This window comes from Belonocnema kinseyi, chromosome 5 (genome assembly GCF_010883055.1).
Source record: "Belonocnema kinseyi isolate 2016_QV_RU_SX_M_011 chromosome 5, B_treatae_v1, whole genome shotgun sequence".
Classification (NCBI taxonomy): domain Eukaryota; kingdom Metazoa; phylum Arthropoda; class Insecta; order Hymenoptera; family Cynipidae; genus Belonocnema; species Belonocnema kinseyi.
Window position 1 is genome coordinate 138,724,830 of NC_046661.1, and position 23,510 is coordinate 138,748,339.

General features: G+C 30.1%; 1 protein-coding gene across 1 annotated transcript; it reads left to right on the forward strand.

Annotated features, from left to right (window-relative positions):
• Positions 1-7,726: 7,726 nt before the first annotated feature.
• LOC117173913 (lipase 3-like) lies at positions 7,727-22,819 on the forward strand. Its single transcript, XM_033362560.1, has 9 exons — positions 7,727-7,807; positions 14,552-14,759; positions 14,860-14,974; positions 15,047-15,290; positions 15,810-15,968; positions 16,070-16,157; positions 21,359-21,501; positions 21,565-21,749; positions 22,690-22,819. Exons 1-9 carry the CDS (start codon positions 7,727-7,729, stop codon positions 22,817-22,819), a joined length of 1,353 nt encoding a protein of 450 aa, XP_033218451.1.
• The last annotated feature ends 691 nt before the right edge of the window (positions 22,820-23,510 follow it).

Sequence of the window (23,510 nt, forward strand, 5' to 3'; positions counted from 1 at the left end):
AAGTGTTAAATGAAATTTTAAAAATACGAATTTCCAAAAAAACAATTGAATTTTCCACTAAGAAAGATTTTGCAATTCTTAAAGTGAAAAAATTCCATTTGAAATGTTGTATTTTAAGGTCATAAACAGGAATTTTGTAACAAAAGTTTAATCTCCCACTAAAAAGTATGCATCTTTTACAAAAAGAATTAAATTTTCAACTAAAAAAGACGAGTTTTTTACAAAATAAGTAAATTTTCAATTAATAAAGATCATTTTTGTAGAAAAAAGGAAATACCTAAGTTTTTAGTAAAAAAATTCATTAAAAAAAAATCAACGAAATTTCTTCAATTTCTAACTGAATCAATAATCGTTTAACTTGAATGATGTATTTTCAATCTTCTACCAAAAAAGAAAACTTTCCGACAAAACAGAAGAATTTTGAACCAAAAAAGGTAACTTTTTAACAAAAAGTAAAATAGTTTAATTTTAAGTTAGAGGAATGATGTTTTAAACCAATAAAATAAATTTTTAGTCAAGAAAATTAATTCTCTACCAAAAAGATTAAATATCTGGCACCAAAATTGTTGAAATAACTCAGGTGGTTTAGTTTATAATTACAAATCACCATGGTAACCATGACAGTTCAATTTCGTTGCTGGTCTCTGTCACGGTGTGTTCTCTAGAATCTTATTTTCGTGTATTTTGGACTTTTGTTTGCTTCTAATAAATCGTGTCTTAATTTATCAGTTGTATTATCAGAAATCTGTTTCTTCGGACCTTATTTCTTCAAAAGGTTATGGGCTCAGACTCGTTGGAAAGATAGACGGTGTTCCCACTCCCATAGAAAAGTGGTGAACGGATTATGGTAAATACTACGTCCCCTAGGTGGCGCTCGTGTGAATTCAGAATTCGAAATGAACTTGAGCAGAGGATAGAAGTTCTGTCGTCTGCTCACGTCTGCTCACGTCTGCTCAAGTTCTCTGTAGCTGCAAGAATTATTTTTTTTTTGCGTGATGAATTTGGATTCACAATAGATTTTCACCGATAACACAAACTACAAATGGCACCAAATCAAATCGATCATCGATTAAATGCAATTAAATTTTAAAGTCGGTTGGAATCGTTCTGATAGAACGAACAATTAAACGTTAAAGTCTGTTGGAATCTTTCTATGATAGATCGATTGCAACAGACTTAAACATTTTATTGCATTTGATGGATGATAGATTTTATTTTGTTCAATTTTTGGTTTGTTTCATTGGTTATTATTATTCTTGTATTTATTTCAGAAAGAGAAGTCAACATAGCCTACAAATTAGCATGAGAAGGGAAGGAGGGGGGTCGTTTCTGTAGACAATAGTTCTTGCTACGTTCCCTAGGTGGCGCTGACCTCACATTTTGCCACAATCTATAAGTAACCTCCCCCCCCCCCCAATACATTTGAGTGGGCACACCGTGGTGAAATATTTGCCAAAAACAATACGACGCACCCGGTACGCGTGGAAGCGCTAGGAAAGGAGAATTATGACACGTGGAAAGTGCAAATGAAGGTTTTGCTGATAAAACATGAGACCTTGAAGTACGTGAATGATACTACAGCGCGATTACATGAAAAAAACGATATCACTGAGAGAACAATTTTTTTTGTTCTCAGAACTAGAAAGTAGAGTTCTTACACCAACACTAACGGATGGTCCTCAAGACTGTACAATATAGACGTAATAGCTATCCAAGTATTCCTAAACGTCATATTGCTCCACGAAGGTAACAAGTTTGTTGACGTAACAATACATGTTATGAAATTTCTTTCACGGTGCTACAAACTAAAAATATACGTCCACACACACGTTCACGAAACGCTGTTTTTCTGGGTCAGAAAGTTTAAAAATATGGAGATTTGAGAAAAATATACGATACGAAGAAACTTTTGCACACAAAAAAACTCCTGGAGCAAATAACGCTTCTCTTCCATTTTAAGGTTAGAGTCGCACGTGTATGCGAAGCAGTGTATTGGTCCCGTGACAAATCATTATAGTTGCCCTACGGATATCGCATGGGTCCAGGCACTATATACGCTTACTTTGCTGAACAATACTTCTGTATAGTTCGAGCGGCAATACTGTTTTTTCCGTGCAGCAGTAGATGTACAAGGAGGTCAGGCAGCAACAGCGTGGGGCGAGGCTGATCTTAATGTGCAATCTGATTTAGCCCTGTCCGTCCATCCTTTCAAAATGAAACAGATTAAAGGATGAAATACGTCATGGGAAATTTGGCTAAAGCTAGAATCCATTTACCAGTCAAAAGGACCAGCTAGGAAAGCCACGCTTCTGAAACAATTGACTTTGCATAGGATGCAAGAAGGCGACGATGTACGCGACCATATAGGAAAGTTGTTCGATGCAGTAGATAAGTTGGAGGAAATGGAGATTGGTATTAATCAGGATCTTCTAGCAATCTTGCTTCTGTACAGTTTACCCGAAGACTTTGAAAATTTTTGATTCGCCATCGAGTCGCGAAATGAACTTCCTGCATCAGGAGTACTCAAAATAAAAATTATTGAAGAATCAGATGCTCGGAAGAATAAAATGCGCGAAAATGTCGAGAACGCCATGGCAGTGAGTGGTTGGGGTGCAAGATACCAAGCAAACAAGAAACCCGGAAAATCACAGGAGGGTAGAAGTGGCAAACCAACTAGGTCACAGGGTGCCTTCAAATTCAAATGCCACAAATTTAAGAAAGTCGGACACGCAGCAAAGGATTGCCAGGAAAAACGAGGAAACGAATCAGAGAAGGCGCGAAACGTGGAAGAAATCTGTCATCTTGCAATCAGTGAAGAAAAAGCAGAAGAACACGCGCTAAAAATTGGGGATACTCACATTGAAAGTAAGTGGTGTTTGGACAGTGGATGTACATCACACATGCGTAAAGATGGACAGAAATTCGAAAAATTCTCGAAATTAGAACGTTCACTAAATCTCACATATTGTGCTTCGACAAAAATATGCGCAAAAGGAACTGCAAAAATGAATATCGCTGATAATTTCGATACAAAAATGTTGGTTTTGGATAAAACTCTGCACGTTCCAGACTTGCGAACAAATTTGCTATTTGTTCGCAAAATTACGGACAGTGGATATGACGTTTTCGTTTTAGATGCAAAAGGTGAAATGAAGTGGTGCGCGAATAAAATCGGAGATCTTTATTATGTTCAAGAAATAGTTGAGCAGACAACGTTAGTTGTCTACTCGCAGTCTAAAAGGTAAGCTGACACGTTTCCCTTTTCCCAATAAATCTGAGCGATCATCTGAACCGCTCGAAATCGTCCACTCCGACGTATGCGGGCTGATGCGCACAAAGTCACTAGGAGGGGCCAAATATTTCGTAATATTTATTAATGATTATACCAGATGGTGTGTTAGTTTCATAAAGAAGAAAAGCGGTATAAATATATAAATCACTAATGGAAAATAAATTTAACAGGACTATAAAATGTTTGCAGTCCGACAATGGAACAGAGTACTGCAACAACCAATTCAATAATTTCCTGATTCAGTGTGTAATAAAAAGAAGGCTGACCGTCTCTCACACGCCGCAACAGAATGGAGTTGCTGAGAGAAGGAATCCTGCCCTGTTGGAAATGGCAAGGTGTATGTTACTTGATTTCAGCCTGTCTTTTTTATTTTGGGCGAGGTTTTATTTAGAACAAAACCTGATATTTCGTATTTCAGGACCTTTGGATGCAAGTCGTACGCTCTAGATAAAGATTCAACAAAGGGAGCGTTCCAGGCACGATTGCGAGAATGAATTTTCATTGGTTATTCAGAAGAATCATAAGCTTATAGACTTTGGGTTCACACTAAAAGAAAAGTCATCGCTTCACGGGAAGTAAAATTCCTTGATGAATTTCAGAAAGGGGAGACATACGACGACATTATCACAGAGGATCTGAGAAAAAAGTTTCAGAAACAGAAAGCAACAGAAATCTTCAAACAGGAATTTATGAAAGTGGAATTTAATTCCACGAACAATATAAGAAGATAAATTCAAGAAAAAGAAGTTCAAATGGAAGACCCTGTTGAATCTTCTGAAGAAAAGGTGATGGAAGAAGAGAATTTACCTCAAGATGAAGAACTTCCAGACCAACTTGAAGCACAGGATGTTTAACTAAGAACAACACCAGGTAGACCACGAATATTTTGAACAGTATAGAGAGAAAGATCGAGAAAAGTTTTCCACATTGTAGAAGATAGAAACAAACCAGAAGAAGCAAAGCTATCAGAAGAAATCGCTGGGGTAGCGGAAAATCCTTTTCGTGAGGCGATAGCTGGAATATATGCTGAGGAGTGGTCATCTGGAATCGAAGATGAATTCAAATTGCTTATCGCAAACGACACCTGGGAGGTCGTCGATCGTCTACAAGATCGCAACATTATCGGCTGCAGAATTAAACTTCGAAATAATTACGGCCCAAGTGGAGAAATCAAAAGGCGAAAAGCACGCTTCGTAGCAAAGGGATTCACAAAACACCCTGGAATTGACTTCCACGAGACGTTTACTCCTGTTGCACGCCTGAGCTCCTTCAGCACAATAACAGCTCTTGCAGTTGCAAACGACCTAACAATCCATCAGGTGGACATCACCATCGCATACCTAAACGGAAGAATTCGAGAAGAAATCTACATGAATTTGCCAGATTTATACGAAGATGTTTCAACTCGAATAGCTGAAAAGACGAAGCTGAAAGAGAAGAACATGGAGGAACTTTACACGAAAACCACCAGGATGCTGGAAGAATTGAAGAAAGCAGAAAAAGTTTGTCTCGCAAAGAAAGGTTTGTAAGGATTACGACAGGCTGGACGACAGCAGCACGAAAGGTTTGACATAGATCTTCGAAAATTGGGATTGCAATCTCTCAACGTCGATCCATGTGTATACATTGCCCAGCGTGGTTCTGATGTCAAGATATTGGCAGTTTACGTTGAGGACATGATTTTGGCCTCGAAGAATCTCTAGTGGATTGCTGAGATAAAAGAAAAATTGAAGATTCCATTTAAAGTCAAGGACCTGGGAGAAAGTCGCCATTATCTGGGAATTGAATTTAACAAGGAGAAGGATAAAATTAGAATTCCTCAGGGAAACTACGCTGACGAAATTTCAAAGCCTTTTTAAGATGAAAAACGCAAAGCTATTCGCAAAGCCCTTGGATGCAAGCACAAAACTAACAAAGCCTGAATTTCGCAACGAAGAAGATATGAAGCAGTATCCTTTTCGAGAATCAATTTGGCTCATTGATGTACTTGGCTGTGAGAACTCGTCCAGATATAGCTTTTGCTGTCAACTCACTGAGTCAGGATAATACATGTTATAATAAGGAACATTGGGCTGCACCCAAAAGAATCCTGCGTTACGTGAAAGGTACTCAGAACTAATTAACCAATTTCTTTTTGAGTCTTATTGGGGACACTCTAGCGAAGGCTACAGTGTCCAAAAAGGGTCGAAAGTTAATTTCTGATGTTTTTTTTTTAATCCGAATGAAAAACCACGTTTTTAGAATTTCACATTAAAAAAGTGCCGCTTGTAATAAGCTCACTCTAATTATGGAACTAAAAATCAAATCAAATTGAGATTTTCCAAAAAGTTGGCCAATACATTGGCAGAAAATTCTTTCGCTTGAAGTTTGTCTTAGCTCAAACTTCCTCGCTCACTTTTTTAATGTGAAAGTCTAAAAACGTGGTTTTTCATTTGGATTAAAAAAGAAAACATTAGATATTAACTTCTAACCCTTTTCGGACACTGTAGCCTCCGCTAGAGTGTTACGAATAAAACTCAAAAAGAAATTTGTTAATTAGTTGATAAACGAATTTCTTACGGCGAGTTGAATGTGAAAAACATGGTTTTTCAATTTAAGAAAAGTCAGCTTTTATTTATTTACTGGAAAAGTTGCAGCCCGAGAGAAAAACTGTAAATGGAGACTCATGTTCATTTTTCAAGAGCTATCTAACTATATATATCTTTTTTTTTTTAATTTTGAATTTCACTTTTGATACCTGACGTCACAGCCTGGACAATACTTTTACTCGTTCTCGAGCGCCTGTCGCCTTCTTGTCCAGAACTCCTCAATTGTATTTTTAAGCATTTTTTAAAGCTTATAACTTTGTTTTATGCTGTCATGTATTTATTTTTTATTATTTATAAAAATGTTTCACGGTTAAAAAAATTCTAAATGATTTAATTTTAAGTAGATTAATACATACAAATAATCAGCGAAAAAAATTATAGGCGCAGTACATTTATAACCTTTAAATAATTTTAGGAATGAAATTACTTTTGAGTCTTGCATAATTATTTCAAACTTAATAACATTCTTTTAAAATCTATTTGAAAATTTTTAATTGTTACCCACAAAAACGTACCGACGCAATAAACTTATAATTTTTTAAAAAGTTTTATGAGTTATTTGATTTGTGTATGAGCGTAAAGTTTGTAGTTTATCAAAGCTGCAAATTCCTATCTACATTTGCATAAATAAAATTGATTACGTGCATTAATGTTTTGAATTTTATAAATATTATTAATTTCAAAATAATTGTTAGTGGCGAAGAGAACCAACTTCATATCACTTCAACTTAATGAGATACTTTTGCAGTAAGAAGTAAATTAATTTAGACCAATATATTAATTTTCATAATATGTGTACGATGTCTATTGTATATAGTCTACAGTTTTTATATTGAAAAGACTGATGTGATTCTATTTTGATAACATAGGTATCTTCAAAGTAAATCTGACATTCGTTTTAAATAAACAGTTATTTGAAGGCAAATATTCAAGCATTATTTTAAAAGAAATTATTTCTTCGCTGAATACATTCATTTTCTCGTCCCAAGAACATGAAAATTGTTTCAATTAAAATAGTAGTCAAAATAAGTATATGAATTTACTTGGATCAAGAATTTTGTTAGAGTTTTAGTTACTCATCATGAGAATATAATATTCTCAATTCAATATTTTATTAAACTTCACGCAAATAAGTATAATGAAACAAATGAACTCAATAGTTTTTTCTTAGAGTAAATATATTCTTGATTCAAATAGTTGTCCTGATTCTATTATTTTCTTGATTTAAGAAAATCGGTCCCTTGTAAAAAGAAAATACTTGCTTCTTTCAATGCAAATTTTTTTTCAGTGTACAAAAATTTCATATAATCTTTAAGTTTCACTTGGTCAGTTTGCATCACCAATCATGAATTATTATTTTTCTAAAATTTCATTTGAAATTATATTTAAGTGGTAGAACATCTCTTTAAATATTTCGAGCAAAAGAATTTGCTGATACCTTCAAGTTCTGGCTTCAATTTAAAAACACGAAAAATTTTTGCTGAATGTTAGTATTTTAACCGAGAAAGCGATACAGCGAAAATTGCAGTATTCCAGTTTTAGATAAAATCGATATTAGTATTAAAGAATTGATTTTTTATACATTTTTCGCTACTAAAACACTTTTAGTTAGTCAAGTATGCCAACATTGCAGTTGAAAAAGTAATAATAAAAAGTAATAAATATTCATGTTTAAGATTTTTTTTTCTTAATTTAGCGCAAATATTACCTTGAAGAATTCCTCATTAATAGACTGCATCTCGCGCTTTTTCGCAGTTTATAAATGATAATGTGTTAGAGAACATACCTTGGAAATATCTAGTGCCAATCAAAAATATCGTAAAGTGGATAAAATTATTGCCTGAAAATGGATATCGCGATTTTTTTAATTAGCCTTTTCATTTGTTCAACACCTGGAAGTGAATCTTCTGATGCGACTGAAAAACTCGTAAGTTCAAGTTTTTCATTTACCTATCCCGGATTTTCTAATCAGCAACGTAAATTACTTTTTTCTCATTATTTATTACTCATTATGATCAATTAGTTACAAATAAGTTGCTTAAAGGTTATTTCTGGGTTGAGAAATGGCAATTCATTTTCAAGTGAAAGAAAAAGAATTTGTTAAATGTTTTGAATTGTTTCCTGGTTTAAAAAAAAAAACATTTTTTAAAAATTATTGCACTTTTTTTCAATAGAGACACTTATTGAGTTTCTAAAATATGAATTTTTTTCAGGAATACACGCTATCTCAAGCCAGGTGTTACATTTTATGATACGATTAATTTAAAGGAATCTGTATTATCATCAGAGATAGTTTTCAGTGTGGCGGAGAAAGTAGATCTTTTTTGAGAAAAATTTAATTTAAAACTGAAAAAAAAATTATTTCCGTTCTAGTCTGCAAAGACCTTAGGTGTTTACAGTTATGTGAAAATTTAACTTGATCCATAGGTAGATTTCTAGCTCTATTTTCTATGTAATACCTGGCTTGAGATAGCGTGTATTTCTAAAAAAAAGTTTTTTTTTATTTTCTCTACTAGCTTCATGGGAAGACACCCTAACGGAAGTTCTGCGTTTCGATTCCCATTGGACCGACGAGAGTAGATCTTTTTTCCGAAAAATTTTGATTAAAAAAAAATTATTTTCCATCTAGTCTGTAATGACGTTAATTCTTCTCTGTTATTTGAAGATTAAATTTATTTGATTTGTATTTTTACAGTGCTACAAAGATATTTACACTGACTGATGGTAATTATTGGCATTGATAATACAGATTCCTTTAAATTACTTGTATCATAAAATGTAGCATCTGGCTTAAGATAGCGTATATTTATGAAAAGATTCTTTCTATCTCTAATAGCTTAACGAAAAAGCACCTTCCAGGAAGTTGGATATTATGTGGTTCGATTCTCAGTGGCGCAAAGAAAGTAGATCTTTTTTCAAAATAAATTATATTTAAAAATTGTTAACAAATGATTTTTTATCTAGTGTGTAATCGCGTTAAGTATTTTCTTTTATTTGAACAGTAAAATTAGTTAATGTGTTGATTTCTATTTTTACTTAACTATCTCTGATGATAATACAGATTCCTTTAAATTACTCTCATCATAAAACGTAAAACCTAGCTTGAGATAACGCGTATTTCTGAAAAAGATTCTTCTTCAGGTCCTTCTAATATCTTGATGGGCAAGCACCCAACCGGAAATCGAAAATTCTGTAGTTCGATTACCAGTAGAGCGAAGAGAGTAGATCTTTTTCAGAAAAAAACTTTATTTAAATATTTTAAACAAAATCTTTTACATCAAGTCTGTAATCATGTTAAGTATTTTCTCTTATTTAAACAGTTAAATTGATAAATTTATTGATTTTTATCTTTACGGTGGTGAAAAAGATATCTACACTGATCGATGGTAACTATCTCTGATGATAATACAGAGTCCTTTAAATTACTCGCGTTATAAAACGTAAAACGTAGCTTGAGATAGCGTGTATTTCTGAGAAAAGATTCTTCTTTCGATATCTTTAATAGCTTAATGGAAAACCACCGGAATAGCAACCGGAGGTTCTGTAGTTCGATTACCAGTGGAGCGAAAGGAGTTGATCTTTTTTCTTAGAAAAAATTTTATTTTAAAATCTTCAACAAATTATTTTCCATCTAGTTTGTAATCACGTTAAGTATTTTCTCTTATTTGAACAGTCAAATTGTTCAGTGTGTTGATTTAAATTATTACGATAGTGAAAAAGATATCTACACTGATTTATGTTAACTATCTCTGATGGTAATACAGATTCCTTTAAATTAGTCGGATCAGGAAATGTAGCACCTAGCTTCAAATAGCGTGTATGTCTGAAAAAAGATTCCTCTTTCCATCTCTCTAATAGCTTAATGGAAAAGCACCCGACCGAAAATCGGAAATTCTGTGGTTCAATTCCCATTAAAGCTATGAGAGTAAATCTTTTTGAAGAAAAAAAGTAATTTTAAAATTAATAATATTAAAAATAAAAGAACTTATTTGGTATAACTGACACAGGATACAACATAAAGGCAAATAGCAAAAAGTTGTTTCCCCTAAAAGATCTGCAAATTTCTTATCAACCATTTTTTGAGACGACGCCTAGTTTTTGTTTTAATTTGAAAAAGAACATGAGTAAAGACAAAAAATTAATTTTTGGAAAAACGAAATAAGAAACGAAAAAAATTTACAAATTTGTTATTAATAATTTTTCGATAGAGTTCTTCGAACTTAGTACGAGGCACGAGATACGTAATAAGAATGTGTTCGTCAGAGTCGAGGGAGCTTTAACAAAAGAGAATTCACTATCACCAAATTACATTTGTCCATAGTGTGATCTTTAATTTTTAAAAGTTTCTGCACGAATGCGGGGGAAGTGTAGAGAACGAGTGCTTAGCGTGAGGTAAATATAGTGTCAAGCGCGAAGCGCAAAATACAACAGACGCGTTCTCTGTACGTCCTGAAACTTGCGAACTACCCGCAGATTTTGATTTGTAACAAAATTTTTATTCAAATAATTTATGTAAAGCCTATGAGTATAATTTTTTCTTTTAAATGAGATTTACAAGTATGAAATATGGAATTAAAAAGAAAATTAGGCTATGCGTTTCTTAGGAATCGAGCTAGTGGAATATTTATTATCATTTTTTAATTAACTCTAATTATTTTTGTTTAAATTTTTTTTTCTCAAAAATTTGTTCTTTTTTCCCCGTAAAAGTATTAATATTAGTCTAGTGAGATATTTAATAACATTGTTTGATTCATTTTTAATTGTTTAAACCATTGGAATTTCTATAACATTTTTGTTTGAAAATTCGTTTTTTTATCTAAAATTATTACTATTGGTCTAGTGGTATATTTATTAAAATGACTTAACTAATTTTAAATTATTTAAACAAATTAATTGTAAGTAAACAATTCCGTTTCGAATTTTTTTAAATAGAAATTATTACTGTGCGTCTAGTGGAATATTTATCAATATTGGTTCATTAATTTTCAATTTCGTAAACATATTTCATTTGTTTAAAAAGTTTTTTTCTAAAAATTCGTCGAACTGGCATTTTGTTATCTTTAATGGCATACATTTATTTTAAAATATTTTCTAAGTGTATAAATAATAAATTATTTTTAGTTCAAAATAAATAATAATTTATTGTTCGAACAAAAGAAAAATATTTGAAAATAAATTTATGACACTTAATGAAAATAAACGAAAAGTGCAAGGAATTTTTGAAAAAAGAAACATTTTTTACACAAATGGGATTTGTTTAAATAATTAAAAATTATTCAGACAATTTTGATCAATATTGCACTAAAGAAATATTAATAATCTTTAATCAGGAAAAATAATTTTAACAAATTCCATTTGCTTAAAAAATTTTAAATTATGGAATCAATGTTAATAAATGTTACACCAGACCAATAGTAACAATTTAAAAAAAAAAAAAAAACGAATATTCAAAAAAAATCCTTGCGATAATTTTATAGACAGAAATCTCTTAAGATTTGATCCAGATCGATCAATTAGTGAATTTTTAATTTATATTTAAAAATTGTAAATCTGTGAACTTGTGTAATATCGAACTTTATAGTCGGGCGACTGAATAAAGTCGGAATTTATAAATAAATTTGCATAGGGCCTGATTCCATATTTTAATCATTTTGAAACTTACTTTTATTCAAAAAATGTGCTTTCTTTTAGAATGAAAATTATCATGAAGCATTTGATTGCAACTTTTGTTTTTTTCCCATAAATTTTATTTGTTTATATTTGATGCACACTTTTTAATATTTTAATAACCAGAGTTTATAACAAACTTTTACATATTTTTTTGTTTAAGAACTTTTATCTCAATTGTTTTTAGTCTTTCTTGTTTTCTTTTTCCCAAAAAATTAACGTTTTTACTTTCAATCTATTTTTTGATGAGTTTTTATGTTTTTCATAACTTTTGTTGTTTGAAAAAAAATTAATTTACTTCTTTTTATTGCTTTTCAATAATAAAACCAAAATTGCGCATCCTATAAAGCAATCATGATTAATTGAAAATTTGTAGCTCTCTTTTGGAAACGCAAGATTTGTCATTTTTTTGTAGCTTGAGTCGTTGGTCCAAAAATTTAATTTTTAAATTTATTTTCACTTCTAAATCTTTTTCATTCAGGAAATTTAAAATGTAAACTTTTTAAATGGCAGCATTTTTAATTGTCAAACTTGAAACTCGCATAACTATTAATAATTATAGAAATGTTTTTGAAATAGTTCATTGATGAATTGTTTAAATTAAAATTTCCTTACTTTTCAAGATTTATATTTCAAAGCTATGTAATTTTGAACAGTTTTTTTTATTATGTAGGTCAGTTTTGAAGATTTGCAACACAAAATTCTTGAATTTCAAAGATGTGAGATTTACAATTCTTCAATTTAAAGATTTACAATTGAAAACTCCTAAATTTTGAAAGATATATTAATAACAATTCTGAAATCGTAATGATTTTGAAAATCCAAATTCAGGTGTTTTTAATTTTTAATCTTCAAAATTGATCAAATTTCAGATGTAAATCATCAAAAATGAAGAGTTTTTAAAATTTTAAACATAAAAATTATATAATTTCTAGTGTACAATTTTAAGATAAGAAATCTTGTATTTTTAAAATAAACCATTCTAATTTCTACAATTTGGAAGATTTACAATTAAAAATTCCTAAATTTAAAAAATGCAGCTTTGCAAATGATTTTTTTATTAAAACTTATATTTTATAGAAATGCAATTTTATAAATATTGAATAATACGAAATTTTAGAGTTTCAGCGGAGTTAATTCATGCTTATGCGAATTTATAATAAAATTAATAAACAAACAATATTGTCTGTCTATAATACATGTTTACAGAATTTTACTGAGAAATTGTATACAAATTGTTATTTTATTTTTTATAAATAATTTTGGTATGTAATTTTTTCATTTAAAAATTGAATTTTTAACCACAAAACATAAATTTCCAGTAAAAAATTCATTTAATTGTAATTTAAACGAAAAAAAATAAGTAGTTAAATTCTTATACAAACATATTTATTTTTGTTTAAGAAAGATGCCATTTCTACTAAAATAAATAAATTTTTAAATCAAGCAAAACATTTTTTTAATTATAGTTAAATTTTAAGCTAAAAAATTTCAATTTGACCTTTTAGCATAAAAATATGAGTTTTAAATGAAGAAGAAATTTTTATAAGACTAGTTGCATTTTCTACAAAAAAATATAAACTTCAAACAAAATAGTTAAATATATAATAAAAAAATGTCTTTTTAACCAAATTTGAGAATTTTTTTACCAAACATTGCATTCTAATCGAAGAAAGATGAAATTTTCTAGTGAAATAGATGAATTTTGAAAAGAAATTTCGTTCTGCTGTTGAAAATTAATCTACTTTAGTTCAAAATTCAATTACTGGGTTAAGAGTTTTTGAATTTTATTCGAAATTCATCCCCTTTCTTATAAAATCGACTTCTTTTTATCAAAATTTCATATTTTTCATTTTATAATTTTTCAAGCAACTTTCGTTGTTAATTAACAATTAACCTTTATTATAAAATAAACTAAAAATCCTTTAAAAAGTAAAGATAGTACTGTATTCATCTCGGCAATATCTCAAGGTGTTTTTATTCTTAAAAAAAATTATTCATTTAAACAATTATAATGTTTATAATTTTTAGGAAATTATTTAATAATTTTGGTAAAGATTGTTATGTTTCGCTTATTGTGTATGTTTCGCTTATATTAACAATAAATTGTTATGTTTCGCTTACTAACTTTTAATTGTTTACCAAAATTGTTAAATAAATTCCTAAAAATTATGAACAATGTAATTGTTTGAATAATTAATTTAAAAAAAATTTTTTTAACGCCTTAAGATATTGCCAAAATGAATCCAGAACTATCTTTACCTTTTCTATAGAACTTTTAGCTTATTTTATAATAAAGGTTAAATAATCAAATCTATATGCGCCATGGGATATCGTAGAGGTGTGTGCGGGGGAGGGGGGGGGGGCAAAAAGAATGTTCAAATACATTTTTTTGCATTGTTTATATTTTTTTTCTTTTATGGTACGTCAAGGTATGTTACGTTTTACTTATTAACACTTAATTGCTTACCAAAAATGTTAAATAAATTCCTAAAATTTATAAACAATATAATTGTTTCAATAATTTTTTTCATGAAAAAACACCTGGAGATATTTCCGAGATGAATCTAGAACTATCATTACTTTTTCTACAGGGCTTTTAGTTCTTTTTATAATGAAGATTCAATGTTAATTAACAACGTAATTGTTTAAAAAATGACTTTCTCAAAAAAACAAAAAAAATACCTAGAGATATGGCTCAGACGATTACGGGGGTGTTTTTACTTTTTGGCTACGACTATTACTAAATTTTTTATTCACGGTTGAAATGTTTGATCCAGAAAATAATGATTAAAAAAAGATCATATTAGAAATGTTTGTCGCCACTAAACTCTGAAACTACATTACCGATCTTCATGAAATTTTGTATACCGTGTGCAATTTGGTCCACTTGAGGGACAGGATACTTTTTATCTCGATTGATTACCTCAATATGTTTTTATTGTAAATTAGATATTCTTTTTGTCCGGGACGACTAGTTGAATCATAAAAAATATGCGTTTAGGTAAAAATTGTTTCTAATTACGGATACCCTATCGAACTTCATCACGTAACAACAAGGGATGGTAATATTCTTCAACATCATCGCATACCTGGTGGACGTGGAGAAAAAAAGTCGGAAAATAACATCTCAAAACCAGTGGTACTGATGACTCATTCCTTGTTGGGATGCTCGTCTGATTGGATCGTCTTGGGTCCCAAGAGATCACTAGGTATTAAAAAAATATTTAGCCTTATAAAATATTTAACCAAAAAAATGGCTTGATCTAACAATATACTTTTCTTACATTTTTTAAAACATTTTGTTACTAGCTTTACTTTTGGCTGAGGATGGATATGATATTTGGCTTTGCAACAATCGAGGAAATACTTTTTCAAAAAACCACACAGTACTTTCTGTACAAGATACCGAATTTTGGAATTTCAGGTAATTAATAGTAATTATGTAATTTAAAATGATTATGATAAAAGCAATTTAGTATAATGAAAAAATTTTCAGTTGGCACGAATTTGGAATATTTGACTTAACAGCGACGATAGACTACATTTTGGAAAAAAGTGGCCAAAAGGATTTAACTCTCGTTTGTTTTTCACAAGGTTGTACGCAGTTTTTTGTAATGGGTTCCATAAGACCAGAATACAATAAAAAAGTACGATTTGTTGCTGCTTTGTCTCCTGCTGCCTTTTTAGGGCATTTGAAAGGAGCGGGTGTATTGCTAAATTCTTTTGCTATGGACACTAAGGTACTATAAATATAATTGTTTTATATTTGACATTATAGTGTTTACCAGATATTTTTCAAGAAACTATTTTCTGAATAAAGATTTTTTCTTTTTGCTCCGCTGGGAATCGAACCTAAGAACTTCTACTGACAGTCGGGTGCTTTCCCATTAAGCTACTAATTTATAGATTTATCTAGCATGTATAAACGTTAAGAAATTCTGTTATTCTCTGATGATAATGCAGATTCCTTGAAAAATTTGATAATATACGTATTTTTGAAAAAGAATTTTTCTCTCGATCTCTCCATTAGCTTAATGAGAAAGCACCCGACCGACAATCGGAAGATCTGAGGTTCGATTCCCAGCGTCTGTAAAGACGTTAATAAATTTTAATACTCTGTGATAATAATAAAGATTCCTTAAACAATATTTAAATAAAGATATTAGACCATGTAAATAAAACATAGCAAAGCTCAAATATAATTGTAATTATTATTATCTGAAAAAAAAACATTTTTAAATTTATATTATTTTTAATAGAAACATTTTGACAAGATGGGATATTTTGAACTGATGCCATCTTCCCCCTTTATCAGAGAGATGGCAAGAATTTTTTGTCGTGACGGTATGATAACTCAAGACATATGTTTTATGATAATTTTTTCAATAGCTGGTCCTGGAACAGAGGACTTATCCAGAGTAAGAATTATTACGCATTAAGTTATGTTCAAACAATTTTATGTTCACATTAAATTAAAAACGTAACAATTGCTTTTGACTATACAAGTTTTTATTTTTAGAGTGACTGGAAAAATATTTTGGAATTCAGTCCTGCGGGTTGTTCGTGGAAGCAAATCATACATTTCCTTTTGGGATTTTCTAAACCAGGTAATGATTAATAATATCCTTTTACTAAAAAGTTAAGTTCACGAGACCTGGCGCACATTGTTGTCCACAACTTTATTTTTTAATTTTTCAGAAGAAATTTTAATAGATAAATGACAAAGAAATTGTCAAAAGATTTCCTAGTTGTAAAAAAACTGGGGAAGGTGTGAAATCATTTTTTTTACTAATGCAGAATTTTTTTAAATTTTTAGAAAAACTTCAATAACTAAAGAAAATATTTGGATGGTTTCTTTATTTATAATTGAAAATTAACATTATTGAATATTATGAATTTTTTAAATTTAATAATTTTGAAGAAATTCGGGAATCTGGAACTCCAAAGTTACAACTGTGAAAAAGTCTCCGACTCCTACGTCATTTATATTACGCGGGTAATGGTTGATAACGCATTAGGGCCTAATATGCGCAGGCGCACGTTGAATTTAAGGCACCACGCACTTGCGCGCGCCAGACTCTCAAGGCAGGGGTTGAGGGGGAAAAATTTCGCTCGCTCCTTTGGATTTTGGACGCTCGTATCTGTGGAGCACTCGTATCATCAGGGCTTGTATCTTTGGAGTTCGAGTGTATAAATAAATAAAACATTGTTTAAAGAATTAAAGAAGAATCATAAAATGAAAATTAATCAATAATATAATATGTTTTTTAGATGATGGTATTTTGTTTTAATAATTCCTGTATGTTTGAAAATTGGTACGCCTGCTTTCAGAGCATCTCCCTTGTATGTCCAATTTGTTTTTCGGTTATTGTTAGTATCGAAAATTTTCTCTTCTTTGGCAAAAGCCAGATCAGGCGTGTTCTTTAATAATTTATAAAACGATTGTCCGGTATTCCGAAACATAAAATTCCAATAGGTTATGGGCCCAGCACGCTTGCACGCGCAAGTGCTTTGGTTTTATGTGCCTTTCGAAAAGTTTAATTTTTCAAAAAGGAAACTTTCAAAAAGGAAAATGGACTGCAACATGGGTGGGACGGTTTCAGAAATTATTGAGCAGCTATTGCCAAGCAAGTGTGACGTTTATTTGTTTCGGGAGTGCACACTGCGAGTCTTATTATTTTTGAAAAAGTGCGAAATTAGAAATGTAGTCAAAAAGTTGTGTGATTTTTAGACCGAGATAAGCAAAGAAAATAACAAAACTTCTCAAACTTTGAGCCGCGAACTTGAGAAAAATAATTATGTCATAGGAAAAACTAGAGCAGCCGAATTTTGTGAATAATTTGAAAACATTCAGATAGTAGAGTTTGTTTCAGAAAATGCTTAAGGCAAAGTTATTGTAAGCGAAGAACTGAAACTCCCTGTTCTTTAAAATGAAGCAGATCTTGTTCATAGCAGAAGTGAATCTAATCAGATACGCTCAGTGAATTCATGTAATTAAAGGAATTCATGTGATTAAATGAATTTACAGAATTTGTAGAATTCACGGAATTCACAAAATTCACGGAATTCACAAAATTCATGAAATTCACAAAATTCATGGAATTTATGGAATTCGCAAAATTCACCAAATTTATGGAATTCATAGAATTCCCTAAGTAAGCTTAATTTATGGAATTTATAGCATTCGAGGAATTCACGGAATTTAAGGAATTTACGGAATTCATGGAATTCATAAAATTCATGGGATTCACGAAATTTATTTAATCGAAGGAATGAAAGTAATTCACATAATTCGGAGAATTACGAAATTCCCGGAATACGATTATTTATGGAATTCCAGGAATTCGCAGAATTTAATCTAATCAAGGAATTGACATAATTCAAGGGATTCACAGAATTCATGTGACCCTCGGAATTCAAAGAATTCATGCAATTCTCAAAATTCACGAATCGAATGGATTCACGAATCGAATGGATTCAGGAAATTCACGGAATTGAAATTCCCGAAATTCTTGGACTTGAAGGAAGTCACGGAATTTATGTAATTCAAGGAGAGTGCAAAAATTCCATACATTACGTGCATTTCTTGATTTTATTTATTTTCAGTAATTGATTAAATTACACGAATTTCTTTAATTTCGTGAATTTTATAAATGCCATGATTTCCTCCGATTTCACGAATTACTTAAATTCCATTAATTGCGCGAATTCCGTGAATTCTATGAATTTCATGTATTGCGTGAAATCCATGAATTCCGTGATTTCCATGAATTACGTACACGTATTGGAATTTTATATTAAAATGCCAGTTTATAGAATTCAAGGAATTCATGGAATTTAAAGAATTCGTTAAATCTACAGAATTTACTGAATTCAAAGAATTTACGGATTTAATTGAATGAGCCCAATTCATGAATTTCACGCAATCAACAGAATTCGAGCAATACACGGCATGCACGGAATACAAAGAATGCATGCAATTCACGGAATTTAAGGAATTTATGAAATGCGTGGAATTTACAGAATTGAATAAATTTACGGAATTCAAAAAAATTTAGGAATTCACGGAATTCGTGGAATTTACGGCATTCACGCAATTCGTGGAATTTAGGAATTCAAGGAATTCATGGAATCTAAAAAAGTAACGGAAATCAAGGAACTCAAGGAATTTATATAATTTTAAATATTCAAGGAATCCATGAACCACGGAATTACAAAAATTATGGAATTTGCGCAATTTAAGAAATTCATGCCATGCATAAAATTCACGGAATTCATCGAATTTAGGAATTCAAGGAATTCACGGAATCCAAAAAATTCACGGAAATCAAGGAGCTTCAGGAGTCTATTAAATTTAAGTGAAAACATAAATTTTTCAAACAACAAGATTAATTTACTACCGAAAATGACGAATCTTGCACAAAAATAAAGAATTCTAAAACAAGAAGCTTGAATTTTCAACTAATAATAAATTTATTAAGAGAAAGATTAATTTTCTACCGAAAAAAAATCAAGAAAATGCAAAAGTTCTCAAGAAAAGAGCAAAGTGGAAGTTTCAACGAAACAAAATGAATTTTCAAACGAAACCATTATTATACTACCAAAATTGACGAATTTTTAACAAAATTAAAGTATTCTGAACCAAAAAGTAGAATTTTCAACTGAAAAAGATAAATTTTTAAACAAAAAGATTAACTTACTACTAAAAAAGATGATTTTTCAATCAAATTCAAAAATTCTCAAACAAAAAGAATAATTTACTACCAAAGAAGGCGAATTTTTAATAAAATTCAAGAGTTCTCAACCAACAACCAAAAGAGTAATTTACTACCAACAAAGAAGAATTTCTAATAAAATTCAAGAATTTAAACGAAAGGTTGAATTTGCAACTTAAAACACAAATTTTATAACGAAAAGAATTATTTTTCATTGAAAAAGAAACAAATTTTTAACAAAGTTAAAGAAAAATTCTAATAGTCTTAAAATCGTTTTAAATTGACTCAATTTTTACGTAAAAGTTTGTAAAACTCAGTAAAATGAAAATAAAAGATTTAAAACAATGTTCTGCACCCTTTTTCGACATATCTGAAGAATTCAAAAATGTTTGCGAATTTCCAAAAGCTTAAATTGAAGCCATTAGAAGTTTTTAATAAATAAATTGTTTTTGGAAATTTGGTTTTTAATTACAAATTATTTGCGCTTCCAATGGAAAAACTATACGCACGTAGCTCGCGATTAGTTGTGCATTTGCAATTTTCCAAGGAGTATTGAGGAAAACTTTTTGATTCTTTTAGAATGATTCAAAATTGTTAAAAAGCTTCTAAGTCTTTTTTCTTACATTTTTCGAAAAGCTTCATTTAAAAAAACATTTTTTACATCATTTTTTGTTTCAAATTATTTTTGTATCTCTTTAAAATTTCGGAAATATTAGGAAATTTTCAAAAGCTTTGTTATATGTTCTCTTGAAATTTATTTTTTAAAGCAAGGAATCAATTTTGATATTCCCAGGAATTTAAAAACATTTTTCTAATATTTTAAACCTTTGCGAATTTTTTTAATCTTCTGAATATAATTTTGAAATGATTTTAATTTCATCTAAAACTTTAAAAAAGCTGATCAAAATTTTTTTTAAATTTCTAAAAATGTTTTAGATTCTTTGATTTGAATAATCTTTTTTAATGTTATAGATTTTTTTAAAATAGATTTAAAATAAATTCAAAAATCATTTTAATTTTTTTCCAAAAAACTTTTTTTTGAATTTGTTTTCTCTTGACATTTTAAAATGCGTTTGAAATCTTCTAAATTTTTTGTTCTAAATCTTTAGAAATTTTCTAAAATAATGATTTTTGGACAAAACAAGTAAACTTTGTACAAAACAGTCTAACAAAGCATTTAAACAAAAAAAAATCGAAAAATATAATGGAAGAATAATTAAATTTTAAATAAAAAAGACAGAATTTTCATTTTTAAAGAAACATTTGCAATTTTAAGAAATATCATTTTAAATATTTTCATTAAATTATATTTTCGAAATAAGAAATCATTTAAAATTTCGCAAGGCAACTTTATAAGATTTTTTTTATTATCTTCTAAAAATTTATAAAAATGATTAGATTTTTTCCTAAAATTTGTAAAAAAATCTTTCTTAATCAAAAAATAGTTTTGTAAAACCTTCAAGATTCTGTTTAGTGATTTTTTAGAATGGTTTTAAAATCTTTTTTTAACTATTGTTTTTATAATAAAAAGTTATTAAATACTTTGCCAGGAGCCTTCAGAAAAATTTTAAGATTATCTTGAAACTTTTCAGTATTCTTGAGGAGTTCATATTTTCGAAAGTTGAGAAAATCTACGCTTTTTAAAACAATTTGGAAATATTTAAAAGTTTGAACTATTTTAGAATCTTTTAAAAAAGTCTGAACCTTCTAAATATCTTTTAAAATGATTCGACTTTTTCGTAATTTAAAAAAAAATCTACCTGACTAAATAGACTTTTTTTAATCTTTGAGATTTTTTTCATGAATCACATGATAAAAATTGTAATTCCTTCAAATCTTTCCAGGTTATTAAAAAGCCTCAATAATTTTTGATTCAACAATTTTCTTCAAAAAAATCCTCTTCATTACTTGTCGGAATTTTAGGAAATTATTTAAATAGTTAATAAATCTTTTTCAATTTCCTCTGAAAATTTATTTTGTCAACTAACACATTATTTGATTTTTTTCAGAAAGAAACGGAACATAAATACTTATTCCAAAGATAAATACACAACTTTTTTATAAATCATGTATTTAATAATTCCATTTTTTAGGAACATTTGCCCATTACGATTATGGACTAATAAAAAATCTTCGATTATACAATTCGTCAACGCCACCTGTGTACCCGCTGGAAAAAGTGGACACACCTATCGCTCTTTTCCATGGACTTCATGATTATTTAGCCCCTCCAGAGGTAAAATCATTCAAATAAAAATAAACGAAAAAATATAATTTGTTAAATTCCCAATTTTTTCAGGACGTTGAAATCCTCTCAAAAAAATTACCAAACGTTGTCGAAAATAATTTGATATCTGCAAAAAGACTGAACCACTTGGACTTGATTTATGGACAAAGTGTTCGAGCGCTTGTTTTTGATCCAGTAATGAAACTTATAAGTTCCTATAGAGATAGTGCAGTAAAAAATATAGAAAAAGTTATTAAGTAATGTTTAGGTCATTGTAGCCATTACGAGATCAGTAAAAAAATATTAAGTCGTAAAAATATATTTAAAGTCGTAAAAATAGAAAAAAATCGTCATAAATCGTAGCGAGTCAGCGAAGATGAAGGTCGTGTCATGCGAAGTCATTAAGAAGTGGCACTGTTGGACTGTTACTATAACGTCAAAATTTACGCTCCAAATTTATTTTATTTCTAAATTTTAATGAAATGTTTTTCTTTTAGTCACATGTTTAAAAGGTGATAAACAATCTGTGCCCATTGTAAAAACATCAGATTTTAAATACATATTTTAGAATATATATTGTTTGTAACAACCAAAAACTGTTACAGGTTTAGCAGGTTCAGCGCCAACATAACCTATAATATGCGTTCAGATTAGGGTTGTAAGATTTCATAAAACTTTGGTTCAATGAAAAGTTTCATGAAACTTTCAAGGTCTCGTGAAACATTGCAATGTTTCAAAGATGGTAGCAGAAAAATTCAAACCGCATATAATAAGGAGTGAAAATCAATTCCCATTTTCTCCAGTAATCGTTGATTAAATAATAATTACTGATTTTCGCTCATGCGCATATGGAAGTTCTCTCTTTTCCCCCCAATGTTTTATGAAACGATGAAACTTTGACTGTGAAACATTTGAAAATTTCAAGTGAAAGGTTCAATGTTACAATGAAACGTTTCATTGCTCACACCCCTAATTCAGATTCATCTAGCACGATTAATAGCAAAACCACAAAGTACTATGAAGGCCAATTCAGACTAGCCATTCTCAGTTGCGGTTCGACAGTTCTCGGTTGACCGGTGCAGCTCCCACTGCTCCCACACGATTGTCATTCTCACGCATGCGCGGTTCATAGATTAAATTGACGTGAGTGACCTTCAATTTGGTCATTGCCGGATATACAAAGCTTTTATAAAGCAGGTATAGCGCCAACGAGGAACACGAAGAAGAAGAAGGCGTGAGTGACGTGCAGCAAGCTCGAGAAACAGCTGACAGGCCTCGTGTCTTTAGCGACCGCTCTCATTGGCTACAGTTGCGAACGCACGGTTGAAATTAGAATCGAACCTGAATGCTTGAACCGGAACCAGGACCGACTACGCGCTGATTGGCCGAGAGTCCAACCGGACCGGCGAACCGCAACCGAGCACGGCTAGTCTGAATTGACCTTAAGGAGACCTCACTCTCGGAAAACTTGGACGCGCGAATTCAAATTTAGTTAGGTTGCATCGCTCGTAGCGCCTCTAGCGGAAAAATTCGGAACCGAAAACATTTTCGTAATTCCCTGATTTTCCTTTAACCAATTTTTCATCTCAAATAATTTATCTTCAAATACCCGCATTTTATTCTTTTAATACTTTTAACATCGAATATTTTATGACAGGAAAAAATTCTATTTCGTAGACAAATTTAAAAGTTTCAAATTTATTAATTTATTTTAAAAAAACAGAATGAAATTTATAAACAAATTTTGTTGAAATAAATAAAAGTTTAGCTAAATTATTGAACCTTCAAGCCAGAAGACCAATTTTCTCTACGAAAATTGATTTTTTAAATAAAAAATAAGACTTCAGCAAAAAAAAAAAAATTCCACGAAACTGATGGATTTTTGCCAAACAAAAATAAAATTACAAACTAAAAAGTTATTGTGTTCAATGAAAAACGCGAATATTCTACTAGAAAGGATCAATCTTAAAAACATGGAAAAGTTAGATTTTCTGTTGAAAAATGAAATTTAAACCAAT